This window comes from Pholis gunnellus, assembly GCF_910591455.1.
Source record: "Pholis gunnellus genome assembly, chromosome: 7".
Lineage (NCBI taxonomy): Eukaryota > Metazoa > Chordata > Actinopteri > Perciformes > Pholidae > Pholis > Pholis gunnellus.
This window is the reverse complement of record NC_136533.1, coordinates 2,646,482-2,658,852: the sequence shown is the minus strand read 5'-3', so window position 1 is coordinate 2,658,852 and position 12,371 is coordinate 2,646,482. Positions and strand designations below refer to the sequence as shown.

Genomic DNA, 12,371 nt, shown 5'->3' with positions numbered 1-12,371 from the left:
GAAGCCCAGATGGAGGACAGCCCAGAGTTGCATTGCATTTCATCAGCGGCTGTCTCCTCCTCTCTCTTTCTGTTTCTGTGACCGCCATCTGGAGACAACGACAACAGCTGGAGGGACTCGTTCTGCTCTGCAGAGATTTTTACAGGCTCTCATGGTGATTTCCAGAGACTGTGGGACAGTTGTTTGGCTGAACCTCTGCAGTCTCTCCTGCTGCTTTCTCCTCCTATTAAGCTCCAGTCGAAAAAGAACTTCACATGTTTTCTCCCTCAGATTTGTCCTCAGATGATATATTTTCCTCGTATCAGCATTGATTTCCTTTAGGACTATTACAGTGAGGACCAACCGCCCTAAAAATATCATTTTCAACGGTATTTAACATAGATTCTTTTCACCGAATCAGCAGAAAAATACTTTATCTTTTTAAATGAACCGCTTTTGGTTCTGTCCAAACTTTTCTGTCAACCTACAGGATGGATACAGCTTTGGGTTACAACATGTTGTCAACAGCTTTGGAGACGTTGGAAGGTAGATTTTTATGCCGCAGTGCCAGCCGACGCCGGAGGGACTAAGTTTTCGGGTCGTCCATCCTTCCGGTCCTTCCTCATGTATCTCATGAAGACCAGGAAGGTTGTTTTTTATTTAAACTTGGCACAAACGTCCTCGTGGACTGAATGACGAACGGGTTCACTGGTGAAGGTTACCGTGACCTCACATCCGTCACATTCTCAGGATCACTTGGAGGAAATTTCTTCAAATTTGGCACATGTGTCTACTTGCACTCAAGCGTCCACTTGAAGTTGGTGAATCCAAACTGACCAAAGTTGCACAATAACACGAACAAACTAACTGATCAAGGAAGCAGTAGATCTGTTCTGTAAGGTAATGTTACAGGTATTTTCGTTGGAGTCTGGTGGCTTTGGCGAGACCATTGATGGAATACTGTATAGTTATCTCACCGTAAGGTAAACTGGCAAAAATATTATAAATATAGTGTACATTTGAATTGATATTGTCTATCGTACACAGCAGTACATTGCTTGGTACTCCTGTCTGCTTCTCCAAACTGGTGGCGTGCCGACCGCCATCTTCTGTAGATAATACGCTGACTATGGATAAGTACCTCAAACAACCCCACTTCAACACATCCAAACTATCCCTTTAACTGTTAAAACCCGTTAAACCGTTTATATTCATGTTATTAATTGATGGATCTGCTGAGACACACTTTGTGCCTGTAGCTCGTCAAGATGTTGGGGACAGATGTTGGAGCTGAACTGGTTAAAGTTTGTGCCGTCGGTGATCAGAGCTGTTTGAACGTGCTCTGCTGCTCCGGGAGGATATTTTCAGCCTCGAAGCTGCTGATCGCTGCAACCTGTTTTCAGAGCTCAGCGACTCATCAGCAGCTTCCTGTTTTTTCCTCTGTTTATTTCTCGAAAAAAACGTCTTAGTGACTTCCTCATTGCAATGGATGACCAGGAGCCAAGAGACGTTAGACGGTAAACTCTGGAGCTGGTTGACAGAAACAAAACTTTAACTTTCAACAGCCGAGAAGCGGATTCCTCTCCTTTAGAGGAAGAAAAATGTTCACGCAAATCATTGTAACTGTCCAGCAGAAAGACTTGTATTTCTGTGCAAACCTTACCTGAGTCTCTCTGTGACCTTTACAGAGCTGCGTGTTGGTATTTATGTCACTTTGTGTTTTCTGTTGCAATCTCAAGTAGCATGAACTCAAAAGTCTCTTCAGTGTTTTGGGAGACAAACTGGTGTATTTCAGGTCAAATAAAAACGTTATTCAATCCAAGGGGACACAAGACGAGTCAAAAAAAGCGAAAACAAAACAACAGTGTCACAGGATCTGTCAGATGAGATGGAACTTTATTCATCCAGATGGAAATGGTTGTGCAGCAGTGGCAGTACAAAGAGGGCAAAGTAGAGAAATATCAATACACAGAAGCAAAAATATAAAGAAGGTTCAGGATCGTTAGCATCATGTACACAGTGTAGGAAGAAGTATTCAGAACAGGCAATATCACAAACAGGCCACTCACGATAATTCATCGTACAATATATGGACATGACCTACATTTTTACATTATCGACTTATCGTACGATGTATGGACATGATCTCATTCATTTTTTACGTTTTCCACTTATTGTACGATATATATGGACCTTACCGTGATCATTTTTGCTGACCTCGTTGTTTTAGTTTTAACATTTTATCCCACATGATGCCAGAATAAACAGCAGATTGTTCGCCACCATTATAAGACTTGGACATTGCGCAGACGTTGCACATGTTTGCTAACAGAGCCTGAGAGTGCATTATCATGACATTTTATTATCATATCAGTGACATCAAATAATCTTCAAATGACAATAATATCATTTGTCGCAATTATTGCTGTGGGAGAATGTTGTCCGACAAAAGTAGTTCTTGTTATTATAAGTGAAAGTCACAAAATACATCTTTCTGCAAAATGTATTAATTGCTTGAAATTTGGAACAGTGTAACATGTTTATTAATGCATTACAGCTTCATTTGTACTTTGCACCCCCCTTTATTTAATTTTGAATTCTATTTTAACTACACTTTGTAGGTATGTGTAGCATATTTATATCAGTATTTTCAAGATGTTCATCACCTCTGTGATGAAGTTTTTGCTTCTTTAAAACCATTTTTAAAAATGAACAAACCAGCTTTTGAGATATTTTTGGAGTGCGGGAGTTTCAGAAAGTCTTGAATAAAAGTCAGACCTCAGCAGCTGCTGCTTCTGGATCTCCGTGACCTTTCAGCTGCACGTTGTTGGTATTTCTGTCAGTTTGTTTCTGAGGCGGCCGCTTCGCTTTGCTTTCGAGTCGCTTCTCGTTTCAAAGCTCCGGCTCGGCTGACTTTAGTCTGAGTCCTGGTTCCAGTGTGGAGGGATAATCCCAGCATGCATCACAGGTCACACTGAGTGGAGTAATGATCCAGAAGAAACAAACATGTTTGCAGCTATAGAAGCGTCATCAGGGTGGAAAAAAACAATGTTGTTGACTCTGGTTTACAAAGTCTCTAAGTTGGACCTGAATCCTGAGAAATGACCACAGACGCTTTTTGTTCTCCTCCTCTGAGCAGTGAAATGAAAAGATGTCAGAAAAGAACCTGCTGCTGTTTAGTTTCAGACATTAATGGAATCAGATTGACAGCAATGAATAACAAAAAAGGGCCACAAAGCTCAGAGCTTGTGTAGTGAAACAAACAAACAACACAAGACTGTTTGGTTTCTCATCAGGTGGAGACAAACTGGAGAGACGGTGGTGTGTTCAGGGACAGAAGAGAGAAAAAGGAAATATGTTGGAAATGTGAAAAAGTGAAAGAATATTGCAGAGGCAGAAAATATTCTTTCACCAAAATAGAAAAGAAAAAATGTTTCTCTTGTATTTATGACTTCATAATTATTATATTCATAATTAAGCGTGATGTATCTTTGCATATTTCATTATCATGATCTGTGTCACATAATTACATTAACTTTTATTTTGTGATAATGAAATCTGAACTATTTATGAATTATGAGGAAATGATGCCATGAAGAGCTCATATTTATGACCTCGTTATCTTTTAATCAGGACATGTTTGTCTTGTAATTATGACATCATTATTGCGTCTTTGTGATTGTGAGATGCGTATCTAACGAGACCTTCATCTCATTAATTTAAGATACATATCCTCCTATGAAAGCTGTATTTTAATGATGAAGTCTGAATGTCATAATTAAGAGAAAACATAATCGTTTACAATCTGCCGATACTGCAGTGAAACAAGTGAAGTTGATTAAAAGGAGGGACGGTAAAGTAAAAGCAGGAAAAAGGAGAATAAAAAGGATGATTTCATGTCTGTTCTCAAAAACAGGAATAATGGTTTCTGTAGCGACTTCCTGTTCAGACTGTAACACAGTTTTCATTTTCTTCCATCTGTTTGTCCTTCGCCTCTTTTTCGTTCGTTCCTCTCGGGGGAGCGAAGCAGCGTCCCTCTTCCCGGACGCCGTCTTTGATGAATGAAGCGATTACAAAATGGCCGCCTCTCTTTTCGGATAAATGAACAGTGCTGAGCGGCGGCGGCGCCGGATTGATCTGCGTTGCGGTCGCTCATTAATCAGCGCAGTGATGCAGCGCTCGCAGGTGTTCAGGTGTTCACTGATACCTGAGATTAATCCACTGACACATTTGTTACCGCGAAAGTTTCGGACTCTTTTCTACACTCAACACCTGCTTCTTCACTTTTCTTTTTTATGGATCCACAAACAAAGGAAGCGTTTCCTGAATGTAATAATAACAATAGTACATATATATAAAAATAAATTCACTTATAGCCTACACTACCGCTCAGATATGTTTGACTGAGGATGTGTTTCTTCTTTCCTTCAATGAGAACCATTTTATTCACATTTGAAACAGTTCAGGCTCCAGAAGAAGAAGATTTAAACTTCCATTTCCTTAATGTTCCCACGAAGACTGAAACAAATGCTTAGAAATGTTGTTGCCATGGTAATCAACGTCCAAATCAGAGTATATTGTTGTTTTCCTTTTGTTTGTTTTTTAATTGTATGCAATAACCCCCAAAAAAAACATGAAATAAGAAATGGTAATCGGATAGGGATTGTGAATTATTCTCAGACAATGCTGTTTGTTGTATGTAGTGTGTGTGTGTGTGTGTGTGTGTGTGTGTGTGTGTGTGTGTGTGTACTTCAATGCGGCGGAGGAGATCAATAGTCTGAACACAACCAGGTTGAAACAGGCCACCGTCTCTTTATTTCATCATTTGTTTATAGTCCTAGATATGACCAAATTCATTTTTTTCTGGCTATTTGCTGTAATTTATTTGATGTGATTGTTACGCATTTTGTAGCCGTTTTCAATTCGATATAAAGGAAACTCCTTGAAGTTAGAATGTTTGTCCTCATCTCTCATGAAGACAATAATAGCAAAGTCGTTCCGTCTCGGGTTGGGGTGCGGGGGCTGAACAACTCAAATTAAATCCACAGGCGCGCAACAGGATGCTTCCATGCTTGGATAAATTGGATATTGAATTAGTTTCCAGTTCACTAAACCTCCAGTGAGCCTCGATCATTATTGATCTCTAAATATTGAGTTAGTTTCTCTGATTGAAGAGTTTAAACGGTGATTAGTTGAGCTGATATTCCAGTAGAGATAACTCTAGACTAACCTTCTGTTTCTAAGCTGAAGTTTGAAGAAGAGCTTTGATGAAGCAACACGTTGTCTGTTCATTACAGCTTCTTCTTGGCTGCTTTTATTGTGAAACTCTTGACACTAAAACAGGAAGCTGTTCCTGTTTAAATCTAAGCTTCCAGGTTGAATTTCTTCTCTTCTTATTCAACTGTTGCTCAGAGGATCTTTGTCTCTTTCAGTTGTCAGTCTGGTTGAACCGCTGTACAACGTTTTGTTCTCCGTGTACTGAACTAAAGAACATCTATTTATAAAGAGGACTTTCTACAAGATAAAAGCACGACAGACCATTTAGACATATGAGTCGTTCTCTCAGACGTCTGACAGTCAAACTTTTGTACCAGTCACTGATTTTGTGACGGTGACCTTGGATATTAAATACATTTTTATGAGATCCTCTGGGTGCCTTGATACGTTACCCCTGAACTTTTCCAGGTGATAACAGGAAACAGCAGCATTTACAGCCTCACGGTCTGATAAGACGCCGCTGAGGTAATGGCGTAAATGGCACTTGGCGTGCTCACTCAGCGGTGGCGTCCCGGGACACTAAAGGAAAGAGATGAATAAACAAACGGGGCGGCCGCTGTCGGTCCTCGTCCTCAGCAGGAAGACGGAGGTGTGTGATTACACGTCGTTCCTCTCAGGAACAAACAGGGTGCTGCTGTTTCCCGCCGCTCTCTGCTCTTCGACACCTTTCAGTGAGTCTCAAGGGGGAAATCTGAGCGCACTCAGTGCTGCACCACAGGGAGGCTGGTGGGGACATGTGTCCATAAGAGACAAAGCAGGAGGGACGCTCGAGTGTGTGATTTTGGCCGTAGAGAGAATGCAAGTTTAAGGCACTTCCGCATTGGCTTCAACGGAGGTTGCCAGCTGGACAAGAGGTGGCGGACTCTGCGTTTGCATCGGTGATGCCTGGTGCTTGATGGATAATGTTTCCCAAGAGGGACAAGAAAAAGATAGCGAAGAAAGTCTATGTTCTCCTCAAAGACACCGGACAACAGCAACAAAATAAAACTGCTGCTAAGCTCGACTAAACATGTCCCGGAGCTATCGACGTCCTGAACGTACAGAGATGAAACTTGATATCCATCTTATCTGGCTCTGGATTTACCTAAATGTTGGAATATCCCTTTAACACGACCTTTATGTCATTTGTAATTTAAAATCTTAAGATTCTAAAAATGACCCTTCCATTAAAGTAGCAGTTGAAGAATTTCCTCACCCAGGAGCATCTCTCTCTCCATCATGATAAAGGTTTGAGCAATGTGAGAATTTAATTAAGTATCACGGATGAGAGGAGCTGCCGCTGTTCAATAGGAAATTGGTTTGATAATTGGGGGCTAACGCGCTATCACAATCACACCACTGCTCTGCTGCTCCAAAGGGAGAACTGATTACCTGGTTATGTACTACAGGCCTGTACAGACTCTCACTTTCTTCATCTTTCCCCGAGCTCGCAGAGGCTAATTCAGTGCCGGGAATGAAAGCTAGTCTGGTTGGGTCATTAAAGTGTCGCCCAAACACTCAGAGTGAAGAGTTCATTTTCAAATGAAAGAGCGAGACGCAGGCTCAGCTGAGACTGATGGACGGACACACTGTGTATGTGTGTCTGTCCACTGATGTTATTTGATGTCATGTGTTATGAACATGAAGCGGGTTAAAATCATAACCTTTCTATGACGTCGCAATGTGTTGCCTCGCGATGTGTTTACGTTGCGTTACGTTGCGTTACGTTATGTTGCGTTACGTTGCATTATGTTGCGTTGCGTTATGTTACGTTGCGTTGCGTTATGTTACGTTGCGTTGCGTCATGTGATGTTACTTTTTATTAAAATGTGCATACATGTGCAAACACTTGGCTAGATCTTCTCTTCCTGCAGCTTCTGTGTTAAAATAAGGATTCATGTCATATGTGTGGAAATCTTTTAATAAGTCTCGATTAACAAATAATCTTCTTTTTACAACCATTAACTTTTGAATTCAATCTGTTTTGCACAATGGTCAACGAAACAAGCTCATCTTTATGAGTAACTGTGAGTTACATAATGCTTTAAATATTATATCTGTATTATGAATATATACATGTTAAGTATTCGAGAGACAATGGTTGAACATTTGATTATAATGTCAATGATGATAATCTCATGAGAAGACCGATCTCAGTAGCTTCATTAATCACATGCATTTGTTTCAAGAAGTGTTTCTGTGATTCTTGTTGTTCTGTTTGGAGCTTCCTTCATAATGAGGAACATCACTTTATCTTCTCCATTGTGTATCTTTTTCCCCTCTGGGACCAGCGGCCATCTTTAATGAGATGCACATACTGTTAATTGCTGACAGATGTTTGCTGTGGTTACATATTCTTAATTTTACTGTGTGTCGTATGTTAGAGTCACAACTTACGACTAATTGATGGCGGTCTGACGAAGAGACGATATCAGGTTGCATTATGGGAAACGTAGGATGTAGTTTTAAGAATTAAAAGTGAGGTTATCTCGGCCTCTTACCCCACTGAACATCCCGTGATTCTGTTTATTTCTTCTTTCCTGCTCAATTAAACCCCTCAAACCTCCTCGTCCTCCTCCTCTTCATCACCCCCTCCCCTCTCTCAGTGGGCTAATCAGGGAGCCACGATATGCAAATGTGGTTGTGAGAATGTCCTATTTCTTTATAAATAGCTGAGTGTGATGAAGAGGAGGTGTGTACAGTAAACAGAATCAGTCCTCTGATGTTGGACTGAGTTGTGTTTGGTTCTCTGTGTTTGCTCCATTTCCTTTGGAGATTTAAAGAATAAAGATGGAATATTTTGAACAAAAATATCGTAATTTTAATAAAGGTGTCATAATCTGATGGGGAAAAAAGTCTGGATTTGCAAGAAAAAGCTGTGACGTTAGGAGAATAAAGATTAAAAAGGTTATAAATTGAGAATAGTCATGATATTCAAAAGTACGTTAAGTGTTAAAATGACTTCTAACGTGGTCATATGTTTAGCATGAAAGCATTCTTTAAAATATAATGTGGATGATGTACTTTCAAAAGAAAGTAGTTGTAACATTTGAAGTTGTATGTTTACAAGAAAAGTACTTTTGTTGTACTTTTATAAGAATATACTGTATGATGCTTTAAAGGAACACCAAGTATTACAACCTTTTCCTAATATATTCCCAAAATATTTCATTTTATAAAAAGTGTCCCACAATACTTTGCGATACTTTCTTTCTCCTCCCTGAAGTTAATCATCATGTGTGTATGAATGACCTCGCGTCCCCACAGGAACATCAATGACTTGTTATTGAGTATATACTTACGAATATCCAAGACTGATGCATAAATCTGTGTAAAAAAGTGGATTTAAAAGACAGTAATTGTGGAGAATGAAACATGATGATGAAACAAATGAAGTCACCTGTCTCTCCTCCTCCTCCTCCTCCTCCTCAGTTCGTATCGTGTGGACCCGACAGTGGTGCGAGATGTCGCCGTGTCTGGACGACGAAGGTTGCGATCTCCTGGTCAATCAGTCGGGCTGGACCTGCACGCAACCGGGAGGCCGAGTCAAGACCACCACGGTGAGAACAGGATGCGTGATGATATCCTGTATACATCATTGAGAAAGCAACGCTACCATTTCAGACCTTCACGTCCTCTGTTTATGAGACGGAGCCTATTTTGGTTTGAATATTCAAGCAATAGTTGACGATTATATCACAGCCAAGGGGTGTTGTTTTCATCACAGGCGTCTCTTTGCTTTCATTATTTGACCGTATCCATCATTTGTTTGTTGCCATCTATTGTGCAACCAGTGAGAACATGTCCAGCGTCAGTCGGATGACATTGAGATCTGGTTGTTATCAGACGTTCTATCTGAGAGGTGGAGGTGTGTCGCTCGGCGCGGTGAGGATGATGTTGCTTTACTTTCTCCAGTCCCTGAGTTTTGGTTGCCAACAGTTCCGAAGAGAAGTTTCACTCTCGTGTTCCCGTATACGGTCAGAGATGTGGTTCCTGAGCGGTGGTGCTGGAGACGTTGGTTTGCGTGTTTCTGCTGCGATCATGCTTGTTCACATGTCCTGGTCAACTTTGTCAAACACATCTTTTACTCTCTTATTCTCAGGTGAGTAGTATGTGGGGGATTATATAACGGCTATGAACCAATCAGATTGCTCGATTTGAGCGACCCATTTTCTAACAGCCCCTTAAAAATACTGTTTATCAAAATGTAAAATAACTCATACTTTCAATCGATCCCCTTAGTGTGAGTGATAGAAGCTCTCTTTACAACCACTAAAGAGTAATCTCTTCATCTCTCTCCACTTTGTTTCAGTGCCAAGCAGCAGCTACACACACACAACTAAAGGTGCTGCTCAGCGATATGTATGTCGGACAACTTGTTAGTTGTTTTTGCTGTGTTTCTATAGATAAATAAAGCGTGGCAGAGCAGGATCTACTTCTACTACCCCGGGCTGTTCTTTGTAGATTTCTCACTGAATAACTGTGTGTGTTGTCCACATCACCACGAACCAGGAAGTAAGACCTCAAAAACCCAAACAGGGCGTTGAGGCTGATGAGTCAAATGAAAACTGGTATTTCACTCAGGACACCGTTCGTGATGCGTGTGAAGCAAAAAGACAATGTTGATTTATTTGTCACTTAACTTCAGGACTTAGTTTAACACCATTTATTTTAACCCAAAATGTGACCTTTTCCTGAACCTAACCAAGTAGTTTCCTGTAAAAAGTTTATTTAATAGACCATTCATATTCACATACCAGGATGCTCCAAAACCCCTGATCATAAGCAGAACACTGCACATTGAAACAAACTTCATTCTTCTGGCCGTTAAGGAAATGATCTCTGAGTCAGTATGAACCAGGAGAGATGATTTCATCAAGATAACTGTTGTAATGTACGATTATTGTGAAAACTAATGTCGTCTCACAAAAAGACCAGTATTAGAATTGCAATACGGTAAATATAAAGGAATAAATATTACATGTTAAAAGATAAGGAGTCAAATTGCTCCACGGTCTTTGTGAAGAACACAGGTGTGCAGATTTTATTTTGTAAAAGACAGAAATATTATTAAAGGACAATGTTACAAATAAGAAGAAAACAACCGATGTGCTGTTCGTCAGAGTCCTTCCTCCCTCTGTGTGTTTAGTTCCAATCAAAGATCATAAGAGCTTCACACATCATAAAAAACGTCCTCTAACGAGGACGCCGCTGGCTGTTATTAAAATCACCGCCAGTTTGTGTGTTGATTGAATAATTGTTACCCACGAGCACCCTCTCCTCCGTCTGTCACTCTTCACAGCGGCCGATTGAAGTGGAGTAGTTTTCAAAAGCCTCTTCATCGCCGCACCAGCCAACCTCGTTCAAGATCAGTTGATTTTTGACGACGCAGCCCCTCATCTTCTCTCAGTTCTCTGTTTGTCCATAGAGGCTGATTGTCTGATTACTGTCTATTGAAAACCTTCAGGTGGCTTCAGTTGTGAGAGTTCTTCTGATTTCTGCAGCGGCGTCTGTTCACGTGCACGCTGATCAAAAGCTCACCTGTAAACCGAGCCGCATTATTTTACTTTTATTCTTTGCTTCAGCTTCACAGTTCATCTTTCCGCTTCGAAACAGCGGCTGATAAAACTATTTTCCTGGAGCTTTTAATATTCAAATATTTTTCCGTGCACTTTTTTTGGCCTTTCTCCAGGAGAAATCCTTTTTTTGTGAATCCCCTGAAATCAGGTCTCATATGACATTTGAGGAATCAGATTACAGCAGTAAAACGTCTGCATGTCAGAGCTCGAGAGTTCCCCGGCTCACTCACTCGCTCCTCTCTGAGTTCTGGTTGGTTGAGCGGGTCCGCTCTCTGAATAATGAAGCCTGTCAAGCTGCCGACTCCGTCTGAAGAGCTTCTCCTCCGGTGGGGAACTCGTAGTTTTAAATGTGGACGGCAGAGCGAGGAGTTGCTCGCCAGGTCAGACCGTTGGAGCGTCGCCTCTCGGACTCACGAGGAAACACAGCTGCAACTAGAGCTGCACCATGATGGTCAAAACAATATGCATGTTTATTTTCAATATTGAGATAACGATTATTCATTGATGTTAGGGACAAAAAAATATTGATCATTATCTTAATGTCATTTAAGAGCCTTTCAGGTGTAAATAATCAGCTAAATAACATTTATATCGATTACATCATCAATGAAGGGGATTTTCTCTACTTGACTGTGATCTCGACAACTGGAAGCAGAGGATGATGGGAGAAGTTGCTTCATCCTCTCTGAGCTCAATGAACGTCTCTGAAACTCAACAACAACAACTCTCTCTCATCTTTCGTCTTCATTTGGCTGGAAGATGGCGGCGCGTTGTTGCGTCTGCCGCCTCCGGCTCCAGAAAATCTTCTTTTTTTTTTTTTATTCATTCAAACAAAAAGGCAGCGCCGCACCAACAAGCTCCCTCTGCTAATGAAGGACAGCAGATCTGATTGCCTCGCGGTGAGGCAAATTAAATTACAGAGACGCAGCGCTGAGTGGGCGGACCGACGCGAAACTCCACTGTGTTTACACGAGGAGAGCAGCGAGCGTTCATTAAAGCTCAGAAAGCAGGAACAAACGATGCTCAATTGGCCCCGAGGAGGTTTTACAGGCTTACAGGGACCTACAGGAGGTGTAGAGGTATTTAATTAGTGGTATATAATGAGTTTGGATGCTGCTCCTTCACATGGCGAGGTGTTTGGACCATAGAGGTTCTGTGGATCCTGATCTGATGAAAAGATCTCCCACCTTCCTCTCAGAGGGAAACTCTCTTCACACGGTGGGATTCTGGTCCGTCCCGGACGGAAGTCGACAGTCTGCATCCACATTCAGACAGCGTCTGAAACGTAGTCCAAGATGTTCCACAATATGTACCGTGTTTGAGTCCGTAAGAAAATAAAATCTATGTACAACTAATTTCAAACATTGATACTGAACATGTATGTACGTTCGGGAAAGATCATCAACTTGGTTTAGTACAGAACAATTCACACAAAATGTGTTTATCAACCGAAACCACAATCGTTTATGGAAGCCCATTTCCGCAGCAAAAAAAAATAAAGAATCCACCCAAAAAAAATAAAAAAATAAAATATCCACCCAAAAAATAAATAATATA

At 41.0% G+C, this 12,371-nt stretch overlaps 1 protein-coding gene across 1 annotated transcript in view; it reads left to right on the top strand.

Annotated features, from left to right (window-relative positions):
• Positions 1-12,096, top strand: part of LOC306698956 (chemokine-like protein TAFA-5) — a gene marked incomplete at both ends in the record, with an annotated part of 29,228 nt that extends 17,132 nt beyond the window's left edge. Inside the window, 2 exons of the mRNA XM_079163457.1 lie at positions 8,668-8,795; positions 12,013-12,096. Of these exons, the coding sequence (XP_079019583.1) occupies positions 8,668-8,795; positions 12,013-12,096 (212 nt within the window). The remainder of the gene's footprint in view (positions 1-8,667; positions 8,796-12,012) is intronic.
• Positions 12,097-12,371: the final 275 nt, after the last annotated feature.